The sequence below is a fragment of the Mobula hypostoma genome, chromosome 17, assembly GCF_963921235.1.
Source record: "Mobula hypostoma chromosome 17, sMobHyp1.1, whole genome shotgun sequence".
NCBI classification, from domain to species: Eukaryota; Metazoa; Chordata; class Chondrichthyes; order Myliobatiformes; family Myliobatidae; genus Mobula; species Mobula hypostoma.
The window spans coordinates 58,259,636-58,274,902 of record NC_086113.1 but is presented as its reverse complement, the minus strand read 5'-3'; the positions used below and the strand labels follow the sequence as shown (position 1 = coordinate 58,274,902).

General features: G+C 41.5%; 1 protein-coding gene across 3 annotated transcripts in view; it reads left to right on the top strand.

The window, feature by feature from the left end:
- Window positions 1–15,267, top strand: part of nedd9 (neural precursor cell expressed, developmentally down-regulated 9) — a 103,929-nt gene that overhangs the window by 45,314 nt on the left and 43,348 nt on the right. For all 3 annotated transcript variants that reach the window (XM_063069957.1, XM_063069955.1, XM_063069956.1), the window contains one exon: window positions 6,245–6,697. In XM_063069957.1, coding sequence (XP_062926027.1) covers window positions 6,245–6,697 — 453 coding nt within the window. The remainder of the gene's footprint in view (window positions 1–6,244; window positions 6,698–15,267) is intronic.

The following is a 15,267-nucleotide window of genomic DNA, read 5'->3' as shown; positions in this document are numbered from 1 at the left end:
CTTTGGCCCGTGATGTTGTGCTGAACTCATCAAGCTAATGACACCTAATCCTCTCTGCCTGCACATGGCCCTTATCACTCCATTCTCAGCATATCTGTTGACTGTGATGGATCACTCTACTGAAAGCAAAGTTGTCTGTCTTTGTCATGACAGCCACAGGTTTGTGGGCAAAGTCTTACTTTCTTGGACCCTTTGCTCCCAGTAGAGTATAGGCCACCAGTGATCTCCCGTCTCCATTGTCCTTTGAAATCAATGGTATGGTTGGATTTCATCAATGCTTCTGCAATCCATTGCATTCACTGTACAAGGGATTGGTCTATACAGCTTCACCAGAACCCTGTTGGCTGGCCTTATCCATTTTCTCCTCTCATGATGGGGATGTAGTGTTGGACTTTGAGAGCCAGTCTACCTACCTGCCTGCTCTAAGTCCCTGGACTGTACTGATTGTGTCACCTTGCTGAGCACGGTATTTGGCACTGTTACTAAGTTACAAAGATATCAAGAGTAAACATCAGTTTGTTCGCTTTTCTTGGAGGTCAATAGAATTTTTGGTACTAAGGGAATCAAGGGAAATGGGGTGAGTGAGGAAGGCAGTCCGACGTAAAAGATTAACTGTGCTCTTGGTGAATGGCAGAGAAGGTGTGAGGGGCTAAATGGCTTCCTGCTTTTTTTTTGCATTACTGAAAGGCTTACAGTGTTAACACTTCATAAGCAGGAGTAAGGCTGACAACCCAGAGGAAGCACTCCAGTGGTGAGGCTGGTGCAAGAAGGATTTCCTTCCACCCCATAAGCTGGGGAGAGGTCACCTTTACTAAAGAGCACCTCCCTTTGCGGAAGCACCATAGGTATGGCCAGGGAGTAATCCAAGCTTCATGTTAATAGGCACATCACAGCAATCGTGCAGCATTATTGCCTTCAATGTCAAATTCCAGGTAGTGGATCTTGCTTCGAATGTCATGGACCTCCCTCCAGCTGCGCATTCCACTGAAGTAGTTGGCCTGGGGTCTACATTTACCACATATTAATACACACAAACTATTGACAAATGAGGTCACCAGAAATTTATTGCATCATCAATGATAATTTGAACTAATCGCCATTTTGTGCTTCCATCCAATATTACTTCCAGCTCTGATTGCTGCACGTGATACTTTAGGCAGACTAGAACATGCTGAAAGTTCAGGCAGCATTTGTGGAAAGAGGAGCAGTTGATGTTTCAGGTCCGCCCCTCTGCTTGGGTTTACACGTTCCCCTTGTGTCTACTGGGATCCTGTTTCCTCCCATGTCCCAAAGACATAGGTTAATTAGACACTGTAAGTTGCTCCCTACTGTGTAGATGAGTGATTGAATAGAGTCATAGAGCACTACAGCACAGAAACAGGCCTTTCAGCCATATAGTCCATGCTGAACTGTTACTCTCCTGGTCCCATTCACCTACATCAGACCAGAGTCCTCCATACCTCCTATCCATGTACTTACCCAGACTTCTCTTAAGTGTTGTAATCAGAACTGCATTGACCACTTCCATTGGCAGCTCATCTCACACTCGCACCACCCTCTGAGTGAAGAACTTCCCCCTCATGTTCCTCTTAAATATTTCACCTTTCACCCTTAATCTATGACCTCTAGTAATAGCCTCACTTAACCTCAATGGAAAAAGATTGTTTGCATTTACTCTATCTACGTCACTCTTTGTCTGTATCTGTGGTGGAGTGACATCTGCACCCAGACTTCAGATCAAGAGGTCCTGGGTTCAAAACTGGCCAGCTCCTTGCATGAGTTCCATCCATGGTGGGTTGAGCATCAAGCGAATATCTCAGCCTTGGCAAGCAATAAAGTTAACAACAAGGTTGCTGCCCGATGTGCCTGACGGCGCAGGGAGGAACTTTATGTCCCTCATAATTTTGTATACAGGGTGGATCAGGGAGTTGATGTGAAAGAGGGGAGATGAAAAATGGGATTAGTCTAGGATGGTTGGTAAGGACTCAGTGGGTCAAGTGGCCTTCATCCAAACTGAATTACTCCATTTGTCCCCGAGGCAGTTCCATAGCTGTGCAGTAAAGCTCTGCAAATGCATGGAATCAAATGATGGGTGCTTCAGATTGCATCATCAGTGGTCTACTGTAGCTCTTGGCATTCTGTGGTATTTTTCATAGTCCTGCAATCTCCAGAAGTGTTTTAGAGTCTGATGTATGAAGAGAGGGTATGGCAAATACTTGTTTCTGTAATGTGGCTCCTTTTGAGCCAGTTTATATGCAGCAACGTTCTGCAGTTGGCAGCATGGTGATAGCTTATACCATAAGACATAGGAGCAGAATTTGGCCCATCGAGTCTGCTACACCGTTCCATCATGGCTGATCTATCCCTCTCAACCCCATTCCCCAGCCTTCTCCCCATAATTTTTGACACCCTGACTAATCAAGAAACTATCAACCTTGGCTATCAAATTTGGATTCTACATTACCTTCTTTGGCAATGAATTCCATAGATTCACCACCCTCTGGCTGAAGAAATTATTCCTCATCTCTGTTCTAAAGGGACATCCCTTTATTCTCGAGCTGTGTCCTCTGGTCATAGACTCCCTAAACATCGTCTCCACATTCACTTTATCCAGGCCTTTCAATATTTGATAAGTTTCAATGAAATCCCCCCTCATTCTTCTAAAGCCCACCAAGCACAGGCCCAGAGCCATCAAATGTTTTCATATGTTAACCCTTCATTTCCAGAATCATTATAATGATTACTTATTTCACTTATACAATAATATAATGATCCAAGGAGTTCCCGATGTACATTGGTGTTTTGCAATTCAAGTTGAAGATTGCTGATTTCAAAGTTAGACAAGTGATACAAGATCACAAATGTCCTCACAACTCTTCATTTTTATGTTAATAACAATAATCTATCGATCTTCAAAATCAACCAACTCTGATAGGCGAAGTTGGATCGCAAGTGCAATTCTCCTTTATGAAAAAGGAAGCGGGGAAGATGAGCTGGAATACAGGTACAAATGAAAGCCAGTCACCTTAGACCCCTCCCCACTACTCCCAATTATCCTACTGGAAATTGTACAGTCTCTGGAAAATAAAACTAATGACCTCAGAGCAAAATAGCAGTACCAGAGGGACATCAGACACTGCTATGTATTTTGCTTCACAGAAACATGGTTAACCTCCATTTCGGACACAGCACTGCAGCCTGCTGGCTTCGCCATTCACTGTAAAGACAGGTAGCTAAGTCTTTTAAAGCTGCAGGAGGGAGAGTATACTTCATGATTAATTCATTGTGGTGCACAGACATGATGATTCTGCCTCAGTCCAGAACATCTAAGTGTTTTATCTGCTGAGGGAGATTTCTGCCAACATCCTGATAGCAGTGTACATTCCACCTTGGGCCAACATCAGGCAGGCACTGGAGGAGTTAAGCACGTGAAGCAGTGCACCCTGATGCTTTCCCTCTCATTACAGGGGAATTTCAATGAGGTTAACTTAAAGAAGTTTCTGAACAACTACCACCAAAATATCACCTGTGAAACTAGAGGAGCCAACATCACCATCAAGATTGCTTACCGTGCCATCCCATACCCGCTGCTCTACTCTCTCTACACCCAAGATTGTGTGGCTAGCATATCTCATATGGCATCTATAAATTTGTTAATGCAAACAACAGGAATTCTGCAGATGCTGGAAATTCAAGCAACACACATCAAAGTAGCTGGTGAACGCAGCAGGCCAGGCAGCGTCTCTAGGAAGAGGTATAGTCGACGTTTCAGGCCAAGACCCTTCGTCAGGACTAACTGACGAAGGGTCTCAGCCTGAAATGTCGACTGTAGCTCTTCCTAGAGATGCTGCCTGGCCTGCTACGTTCACCAGCTACTTTGATGTGTGTTGCTATAAATTTGTTGACAACATTACTATTGTTGACAGACTTTCAGGTGGTGATGAGGAGGCATATAGGAACGAGATAGATCAGCTGGTTGAGTGATGTCTTGCACTCAGTCAACATCAATAAGACTGAGGAGTTAACTGTGGACTTCAGGAAGGGGAAATCGAGGTAACACACCTGTCCTCATCGAAGGATCATAAGTGGAAAGGGTGAGCAGTTTCAAGTTCTTGTGTGTCAGCATTTCTGAGGACCTATCCTGGGCCCAAGTTATTGATGCAATTACAAAGAAGACACATCAGCAGTGATATTTCATTAGGTGTTTGAGGAGAATTGTTACAGTGGGTCACCAAAGACACCCAAAAATTTCTACAGAGGTACCGTGGAGAGCATTCTAAATGGTTGCATCAGTGTTTGGTATGGAAGCGCCACTGCACAGGAAAGGAAAAAGCTGCAGAAAATTGTAAACTTAACCGGCTTCATCATGGACAGTAGCCTCCCCAACACTGAGGGCACATTCAAAAGGTAATGCCTCCAAAAAGGTGGCATCTATTACTAAAGACCCTCATCATCCGACATCCGGTGCTCCCGGTGTGGCCTCTTGTACATCGGTGAGACCCGATGTAGATTGGGAGACCGCTTCACCGAGCATCTACACTCCATCCAACAGAACAAGTGGGGTCTCCCAGTGACCACCCATTCCCATTCCAATATATCCATCCATGGCCTCCTCCACTGTTGTGATGACTCCACACTCAGGTTAGAGGAACAACACCTCCTATTCCATTTGGGTAGCCTTCAACCAAATGGCATGAACATCAATTTCAAACTTCCAGTAATGCCCCCCAACCCCCTGCTCCCTCTCCTCTTCTCCATTTCCCATTCCCTTTTCCCTCTCTCATCTTATCTCCTTCTCTGCTCATCACCTGCCTCTGGTACTCCTTCTTCTTTTTCTTTCTTCCATGGCCTTCTGTCCCTTTCACCAATCAACTTCCCAGCTCTTTACTTCATCCCTCCCCCTCTAGGTTTTACCTATCACCTGGTGGTTACCCCCACTTTTTAAATCTACTCCTCAGCTAGTTTTCTCCAGTCCTGCCGAATGGTTTTGGCCCAAAATGTCAACTGTACTCTTTTCCATAGGTGCTGCCTGGCCTGCAGAGTTCCCACTGCTTTAAGACTGTTGAATGGACCTCTTATATGATAAAGATAAACTCTTGTCCTCTCAAACGACCTCATCATGGCACTTGCATTTTATTTGTTGAGCTGCACTGCATTTGCCCTATAACTGTAACTCTGAATTCTGTTTTTTATTTCCTTTCTACTACCTTGATGTACTTGTGTATGAAATAAGTTCTTTGTCAAGCTGGGTATTGTTTTGCAAATCAAAGCTGAATGCTAGAAAGTACCAACTGATCAGGCAACATCTGTCACAGCTAGGGACGTTAGTTTTAGGTTACAGAAAATATGGAGAGAGAATGGATTAATCAAAGGAATGAAGGGTCTCGGACTGAAATGTCGACTGTTTACTCTTTTCCATAGATGCTGCCTGACCTTCTGAGTTCCTCCAGCATTTAGTGTGCATTACTCTGGATTTGCAGCATCTGCAAAATGTCTTGTTTTAAACAACGGGAGTACAGGTGATTGGATGAGGCCAGAATTGTGAAGAATGGGTTAATGACAGCAGTTAGAGAGTGAAATGCTGTGAAGCACAAGCCCAGCAGATTTTGTTCCATAGGCATGTGTTTCACCTGCTCTAATAAGTGTAGGAAGAACTGGGTAGATGTGGTGGAAGGAGAAAAGAAGCAGAAGATAACATCGTCCATAATGTTTGGCAATAGATGTTTAGAAACCAGCTGCCGCTCTGCCCTGGATTTAAAAAGGCGGCCACTCTGGTCAGAACCCAATGCTGGACAAGTGACCAGGGCAGGTGCCCTTCAAAATATCCAGCCTCCAGTTCTTCTCCAGATGACCTCTGTCACAGTAAACTCTGCATAGTATGAACTTCATGTTGATAATGAGATAAGAATTAAACGAGTATAATAAATGGATAACTGATAGCAGAAATTGTCAGATCTGACATAGAGAGGGAAATAACATAGACAATACTAACATACCATTATTGCTAAAATAACATAACAATGTACCTGAACTTGTTCAGAAACTTTTTGTGTAAGTCTAGAAGACTGCAGCATTCCCAGGCAGAAGATGAGATGCTGATTCTCGAACTTGCATCAGGTCTTGGAGGTAACAAACAAGTGGATTAGAGTGGGATGGAGTATTAAAGTGAGAAATTAAATCGTTAACTTTCCAAGGCTACTTTGATCCCATCACTAATATCCTGCTGTTTTCCTTCTGTCTCTAGAATTATATGGCCAAGGCATTGTATGACAATGCACCTGAATCTCCAGAGGAACTATCTTTCCGCAAGGGTGATATATTGACAGTGATTGAACAGAATACTGGTGGGTTAGAAGGATGGTGGCTTTGTTCATTGCATGGACGACAAGGCATCGCTCCTGGCAACCGGCTCAAGCTCCTAGTTGGACCTGTTTATGAGAGCACTCAAAGTGAGCCATCTGCTGTGGAAACACAAGGTGCATATCAGGTACCCACCAGCCTGCAAGACTCTTCTGGCTTTGGAAGCCCTTTCAGAGATCCTATTTATCAAGTGCCCCCTTCTCATGCTAGTCAGAGCATATACCAGGTGCCTCCCACTGCTTCAGGCTATGCAGCACAAGGACATGAGACTTATCAGGTGCCACCATCTATACAGAGGAGTGCCTGGGGGGCTGAGGGTGCCCCTCCTATAAGTAAGGTAGGTCTTGCTCTATTTTACAGCTTGTGTCTTGGCATGGGATTTCCAATTCTTTTACCTGCTACAAAGAGGCATCAAATCTACTCCAATTTAATCTCTGGCATTGTACATGATGTATGTATATGTATTTAGTATATAGTGTACAGTTTTGGTCACATGACTATAAGAAGGACATCTTTGCTGTAAAGAGTACAATGAAGACTTAAGAAGATGTTGCCAGGTCTCAAGATCCTGTGTTATAGAGGCTAGGACCATATTTCTTGAAATGTAGGAGACTTGAGGGGTGATCTTAGAGGTATAAAAATCATAAAGGGCCTCGGCAGGGTGAATGCACAGTCTTTTTCCCAGAAAGAAAGGAACCAAAAACCAAAAATAGTTCTAAAGTGAGAGGGCGGAACGATTTGAGAAGGACCTGGGAGGCATTTTTTTCACACACAAGGTGGGATGTGGAATGAACTTCCAGATGATGTAGTTGATGTATTGTACAATAACAATATTCTTTAAACAAACATTTGTATAAGTAAATAGATTGGAAAGGTTTAGAGGGATGTGAGACAAACACGGGCAAATGGAACTAACACTTTTGTCAGCACAGATGAGTTGAGTTAAAAGGCTTGTTTCCAAGTTCTGTTATGCTGTGATTCTACAAACCTCAGCCACTGGGACATAACTGCAGGAGGTTTCAGCCAGGGTCTGTTGCAGTCTCAGTGTAGTCATTCAGTGATTGTTGCCAGCATCACCAGAAGAAATCTGGGAAAGTGAGATAAGAATTCTTTCTGGTGTCATGGAATTTTCTAGTGCTCACTCAAGCAGACACACCAGGCTGGACATTATAACATTTCTGCCATTCCTTTGGTGCTGTACTACAGATTTTAGCCTCAAAATTGATGTTTGAGCATAAACCCTCTAAGGCAAGGGTTCTACCATTCTATCATAACAAAACTATAAAATTCTAGGAAATACTCAGGAGATCAGACAGCATCAGTGGGAAGGGAAACTCAGTCAATACTTTAGGTCAAAGAGCCTTTTGTTTAGTACACCATCTTAAGAGTCTGGTTGGCTTCAATGTCGAGACTCCCTGAGCAGATGGTATTCCTGTCAGTTTTAAGCTTGGTGATTCTATTTGTTGTAACGTCTGTGCTTCGTACTTGCACATGGGCTGGTGAATCACTTTCAGAGCTTTTATTTACAGTGAAATGCCGGTGCAATTAAAATGTGGTAAGCAGCTTCACAGCTGTTATTTTTCTTTGGAGCATGCAGGCTCATTTCAGGCAAGTGGAAAAGTCGGGTAACTGATTGCAGTAGTGATTGGGTGTGGGGAATGGTAAGACTGAGTTCTACAGGTGGTAGCACTTAGTGCAGGTCGCAGCGCCTGTGCTTCCAAGTATGAGAAATAGCAGAAGGGCAACCAATTTGCCAGACAGAAGTGCCAAATTAAAATGGTGCTGTGATTTGTACTGAAACCAAGCAGACAGCGAAAGGTCTGATCAGGAAATGCTTGGCTGGAAAGTATCACTTTCCATTTTCATTGCAGTTTATATTGGCAGGAAGATCAGATATTTTCCTTGCAGGGCCAGCCTCTGCTTCTGAATTTATCCCCTAAAATCTGTGCTGATAATTAGAGCGAGCTCCCACTGAAGCTTTGCCAACACCTTCCTTTCTTTGATCTGGTTAGTATCTTGTCAGAGCTTTACCCTCATTTCTAGTCCATAGCTGCAATAAACTGCTCCTATATGAAGATTTTGTTTTTATTCCTTGTGCTTCTGATTAGAAAGCAAAGTCCTGCAATTAGGAGAAACCATTTTAAAGTGAAGTAGTTTCTAATGATTCAATATCCAGCTCTTTACTCCTGGCATAGAACACAGAATGACATGGTGACCTTGCAATCAATGGAAAATGTTGTTTTTTCTGGTGTGGACTCCCACTGGGAGAGGCACCATTCAATAAGAAGTCTGTGGAATTAGCTTGTAAGGGAAAAGGAAAATCATCTTGGAAAAATATTAATTCAAAATCACTTTTCTCTCTGGTGTGGTCCTGCTACAGAGTAGCATTCATTTATCTGACCATTACTCCACAGTTTAAGCTGATAATCTGGTTCAATATTAAGGGAAAGCAGAGCAAAGAAACAAGCCGTTGGAGGACCTCAGCTGGGAAGGGAGATGGAGTGTCAGTGTTTAGGACTAGACACAAAATGTCAATTAACAACAGGAATTCTGCAGATGCTGGAAATTCAAGCAACATACATCAAAGTTGCTGGTGAACGCAGCAGGCCAAGCAGCATCTATAGGAAGAGGCGCAGTCGACGTTTCAGGCCGAGTCCTGACGAAGGGTCTCGGCCTGAAACGTCGACTGCGCCTCTTCCTATAGATGCTGCTTGGCCTGCTGCGTTCACCAGCAACTTTGATGTATGTTGCACAAAATGTCAATTGTTCATTTCCCTCCACAGATGCTGACAGGTCCACTAAGTTCCTTCAACAGTTTTTTTTTGCTCCAGATTTCATATTCTCTAGTTTTTAACCACTCATTTAAGGGAGCATAGGGTGCTTTCTTTCAGATGAGAGGGTAAACCTTTCTGCCCTGCTAGCTGGCAGCAAACATCCAAAGGAATAAAATGCTCTAATGTTTCCCACCACCGGTGCCTGCACCAGAATCGGACTACATAGTCATCAAATTAATTGCTGCATACCCAATTTTGTTGTCAGACGCCACACTCATTCAGAGAATAAAAAGAGGAGCTTTTTTTTGACACTGATCAACAGAAAAAGACTCTTTCATGTCAAAGTGAAAACAGATCTCTACAAAGTGATCTAAATTAATTAAAATATAAAACACAAAACAATTGATTGTATTTGCCCCCTTTAATATGACACACCAAATCATCACTAGTGCAGCCAATTGGTTTGAGAGGTCACATAATTAGTTAAATGGAGATCTCTGTGCACAGTCAAGGTGATTCAATTAATTGTAGTAAAAATATACCTGTACCTGGAAGGTCCAGCTGCTGATGTAGTCAGTCAAAAACTACAGCATGAAGACAAAAGAATACTCCAAGCAACTCTGTGAAAAGGTTATTGAAAAGCACAAGTCAGGAGATGGATACAAGAAAATTTCCAAGTCACTGAATATCCCTGAGGTACAGTTAAGTTCAGTCATCAAAAAATGGAAAGAATATGGTACAGCTGTAAATCTGCGTAGGGCAGACTGTTCTCAAAAACTGAGTGACACTGTAAGAAGGAGACCACGGAAAGAGGCCACGAAGAAACCTATGACAAATCTGGAGGAGTTACAAGCTTCAATGGCTGAGATGGGAGAGACTGCACATACAAAAACTATTGCCTGAGTGCTTCACCAGTCGCAGTTTTATGGGAAGCTGGCAAAGAGAAAGCCAATGTTGAAAACAACTCACATGAAATATCAGCTAGAGTTTGCTAGAAAGCATGTGGGAGACACTGAAGTCAGCTGGAAGAAGGTTCTATGATCTGATGAAACCAAAATTGAGCCTTTTGGCCATCAGATGAAATGTTATATTTCGTGTAAGCCATACACCACTCAACATCAAAGACACGCCATCCCTACCATGAAGCATGGTGGTGGCTGCATCATGCTATGGAGATGCCTCGGAAGGCAGAGGATAAAATGAATGCAGAAAATACAGGGAAATCCTGGAGGAAAAACTGATGCAGTTTGTGAGAGAACTACGACTTGGGAGAAGATTTGTTTTCCAGCAAGTCAATGACCCCAAGCATGAAGTCAAAGCTTAAGAGATGGCTTACAAACAATAAAGTTAATGTCCTGGAGTGCCCAAGTCAGAGTCCAGACCTCAATCCAATAGAGAATTTGGGACTGGACTTGAAATCAGCTGTTCACTCACAATCCCCATGCAATCTGATAGAGCTTGAGCAGTTTTATAAAGAAGAATGGGGAAAATTTGCAGTGTCCAGCAAAGCTGATAGAGACCTATCCACACAGACTCAAGGCTGTAATTGCTGTCAAAGGTGCATCTACTAAATACTAACTTAAAGGGGTGAGTATTTATGCAATCAACATTTTGTGTGTTATATTTGTAATTAATTTAGATCACTTTGTAGAGATCTGTTTTCACTTTGACATAAAGAGTCATTTCTATTGATCAGTGTCAAATAAAGCCAATGTAAATCCACTGTGATTCAATTTTGTAAAACAATAAAATATGAAAACTTCTGCTGGGGAGGTGAACACTTTATAGACACTGTTTATTACAAGAATTATTAAAGACACAATAGCAACATAATTGTGGAACAATATTTGATCAATGCAATAATCCAAATGGTACTACAGCAAGCATTTAAAAAAACTTCACAAATTTGTTGTTAATATTCTGTAAGCTTTGAGGGAAGAGAGGCAATAGTGGCTTCAGGATTCACTCCCATAATGTAGCTACAAGGAGCTAGATTACTGTGAGTTTAGGCACAGACTCAATAATTTGTAAGGGGAGACTGAGTGAATGTATCTAAGTTTGCTGATGGCACTAAATTGAGAGGAAAAGCAAATTGTGCAGAGTCTGCAGAGGTATAGATACAGTAGGTTAAGTAAGTGGGTATAAGTTTGGCAGGTGGAATACAGTGTTGGTGAATGCAAGGTCATCCATTTTGTTAGGAAAAATAGAAAATCAAATTGTCATTTAAATGGTGAAAGTTTGGAGTGTGCTGTTATGTAAAGTGATTTGGGTGTGGTTGTGCATGAATCGCCAGAGTTTGGTTTGCAGGTACAACAGGCTATCAACAAGGCAAGTGGAATGTTGGCATTCATTGCTAAAGCATTTGAATTTAAGAGTAGGGTGGTTATGCTTCAACTGTACAGCGTACTGGTAAGGCCACACCTGGAATACTATGTCCAGTTCATGTACTCTTTACCTGAGAAAAGACATCCTAGCTTTGTGAATCTCCTCTGCATCACCTCCAAAGTTGATTCTGGAGATGATGGAACTATACTCATTGGAATTCAGAAAAATGAGAGGGTATCTTATAGAAACATGAAAAACATTATGAACAGGATAAATAGATAGAGGCAGGATAATTGTTTCCACTGGTAAGTGAGACAAGGACTAGGGTACATAGCCTTAAGGTTTAGGGGAATAGATTCAGGATGGAGAAGAGGAGAAACTACTTTTCCTAGGGAGTAAGAATTCTCTGCCCATGGAAGCAATGGAGGCTACCTCATTAAATATGCTGAAGTCCCAGTTCAATAGGTCTGTGCTTAGCAGGGGAATTGAGAGCTATGGGGAAAAGGCGGACAGATGGATATGAGTCCACAGCCAGATTAGTGATGATCCTATTGAATGGTAGAGCAGACTCGATGGGCCAGATGACCTACTCTTGCTCCTATTTCTTATGTAATACCTCCTATATTATAACAATAAATATAAGAAATGTAGGAACTGAACAGAGAATTAGCAGTGATTGTGACATATCAAAGACCAATCAACTAATCTCTTGACCATTCTATTCTGTGTTACGCTATTGGCTGGTAGCCCCCACTAATTTGAATGCAAATAGGTCATCAAACAAAAATGGGACCCATTAGTAATAGTCACCAGAAGAGGCAGAATCAATGGAATGAGAATGGGAGTTTACTTTTCAGACTGGTGATTAACAAGTTATCTGTCTAAAATGTATTTCTTTTTATCTCCAGAGATGGTAGTGACATTTTCTAGCATTCTTGCCTTCTTTTATCTCAGATTTACAGTATGTGCATTTTTGACCTTTTGAGTTTGAATCAAATAGCTGAGCAGTGACAGCAACTGGTGATGGTTTAAAGATAAGATCAATATTCTTGGTAAGAGACTGGTTCAGAAAGGAAAGTGTTCAGTACAAACTTCCCATGTACCATTGACATAAGGCTCCTTCTTGAAAGTGATACACGTTACAAGTATTAACTCCCCTCTAGAAATCAGGTGGTCTTTTAAAATTTTGAAAAATTGAGCTACATTTACACACTGTGCCTGGCTATTGATTGGGTTTTGGTTTTGCAGACGTCCTAAGTCGATCTCAACTGTTAGTCAGAAATTATACAAAACTCACTTAATATAGTAGATGTTCCCAATCTGAGGTCCACAGACCCTTCAGTTAATGGCATGGATCCATGGCATAAAAAATGTTGGGAATCCCTGCTTTACAGTATTGCAATGAATAGGATCAAAAGCAATTAAGACATTAGAAAGAATAGTTACTAAAAGTAGAGGGGAGAGAGACACACACAGAGAAGAAACTAGTTCTGTTTTTCTTAAGAATAAACATGTCCATACATTGGACTTTTGAATTTAATAACATAATGGGAGCGTTCTCATGTGTATGGATATCCATAAGTCAGGTATTCGTAACCCAGAGGTGGCCTGGATTCTGTATTTCAGTACTGACTAATATTTCATGTTGCCTGATTAGTCATAGAAAAGTACGGCAGAGAAACAGGCCCTTTGGCTCATCTAGCCTGTGCCAAGCTATTTAAGCTGTCTAGCCCCATCGACCTGTGTCCAGACCGTAGCCTCCATACCCTTCCCATCTGTGTACCTACCCAAATTTCTCTTAAACATTGAAACTGAGCTCCCATGCATCACTTGCAGTGGCAGCTCGTTCAACACTCTCACGACCCTCTGAGTGAAGACATTTCCCCTCATGTCCATAAGACCATAAGACAAAGGAGCAGAAGTTGGCCATTTGACCCATCGAGTCTGCTCCGCCATTTTATCATGAGCTGTCCACCTTAAATATTTCAGCTTTTACCTTTAACCCATGACCCATGAAAAGAATTTTTAAATAAAGATGAGCTTTCAAAAAGTCAATTATATGTTTACAACACTACTAAAATTCTGTCAGAGGTAAATATATGGCAAAAGTTGTGTGTATATTAAAAGCCCATTTCTATGTCAGAAAACCTGTTGATTTCTCAGTGAAAATTTCTGCCCACCCAAGTTTGTGTCTGGTTCCTAATCTCACCATTTACTTGGGCCAGTCTCTGAATAAAAACTGATGGAATGTTTCAAAAGTAGAGCATACAGTATTTAAATCAGGGGTTCCCAAGCTGGGGTCCATGGGCCCATGCTTAATGATCCTTGGCATAAAAAAGATTGGGAACCTCTGATGTAGAGGATTTTGAATAGTGTAATTATCATATCAAATTAATGGCTACAGACACTATAATGACAAGGCACCAGACTCCATACAAAGTCTGGGGGCAGGAAACAATGGACAGACTCCTGGAAAATTATGAAGGGTATATAATTATTCCAGTCATCAGTCAAAGGACTATTACTAAACTATGTACTTTGCAGCAAGTTAGAGAAAAGTGAATTTCATAGTATGGTGCACTAATCCAATTACTTTTGTTCTTCATTCTTATTAGCACACATTAAGAATTGACATTATACAGTAAAATTGTTGTTAAATAGAGCCCAACATTTATAAACAATCACTTGCATTCTAAAAGTAATCAGATTTCATTGTGTGTAGATTTGAAAAGCACTGTTCCACATTTACAAAATAAATGTAAGCATTGAAAACTCGGGGTGGATTATTTATCCTGTCGCACAATTTAGGAATATGTTAAAAACACTGAAACCATTTAAGAAAAAGAAAATATTCTTGTCAGGCTGTTCAAATCCTGAGAATGATTTTGGTTTTAACTTCCTGATTATAAGTTACTATAATTGAGGATGATGCCAAAGTGAGGCACAATTTACAGTTCTGGGCAGTGACTTTGCAAGTGTTGCCAGGCATCACAGTTTGTGTGTACAAAGTTCAAAAATAAGTCACACATAAATGCCTTAACATAAGCTTTCCAATAACAGACTGTTTTTGGCCTTTGTTTAATTATCACATCTCCACATAGTTGTGATCTGACTGCTTCACAATTTTAGACTTTTGTCAGATCGTGCAAATATGTATTCAGCAGTCTCAGTGAACATTTAATTCCTGAGCTCCCTGCCATTGACTTTGCCCAAATAAAGCCCTTTGCCCTTTGTCAGAATAAAGATCATTGGCCCAGTCTGCTGCCAGATGAGGGATTTAGTGCGAGAAATAGAGAAATAAATAAATAAAGAAAGAAAGAAAGAAATTTAGTCCATGGATGGTGAATGAGGGTTAGCAGTTTGGTAGGGCAAGGAATAGTTATTGAGACTCTGATGAGGAGTGGTGTTCACTTGGTGGAATTTGTCACTAAATATTAGTGGACTGTGAGTCAGGGCAGTAAATATGGTTGCAAGGAGGGGCAGGTTGATTTAGAGACTGTTGTGAGAGGTGGGATCTGCAGGTTGTTTCTGTGGTCAGGAGCTTTCACAAGAGCCAGGTTAATAATTTAATATATCCAAGATGTTTACAGTGCTCACTTCTAATCTTTTTGAGAAGGAGTCAAAGTCAAGATTATTGTCATAAGCGCAAGTAAATATATGCACAGGTGCAAAGGAAAGCTTACAGCAGCATCACAGACACATAACATCGGATAGAAAACATTCGCATAAAATATAAATCCAACATTTATTCATCATTTATACAAGAAGGAACGCAAGTAAAACAAAATGAGCAAAGTCCATTGTCATC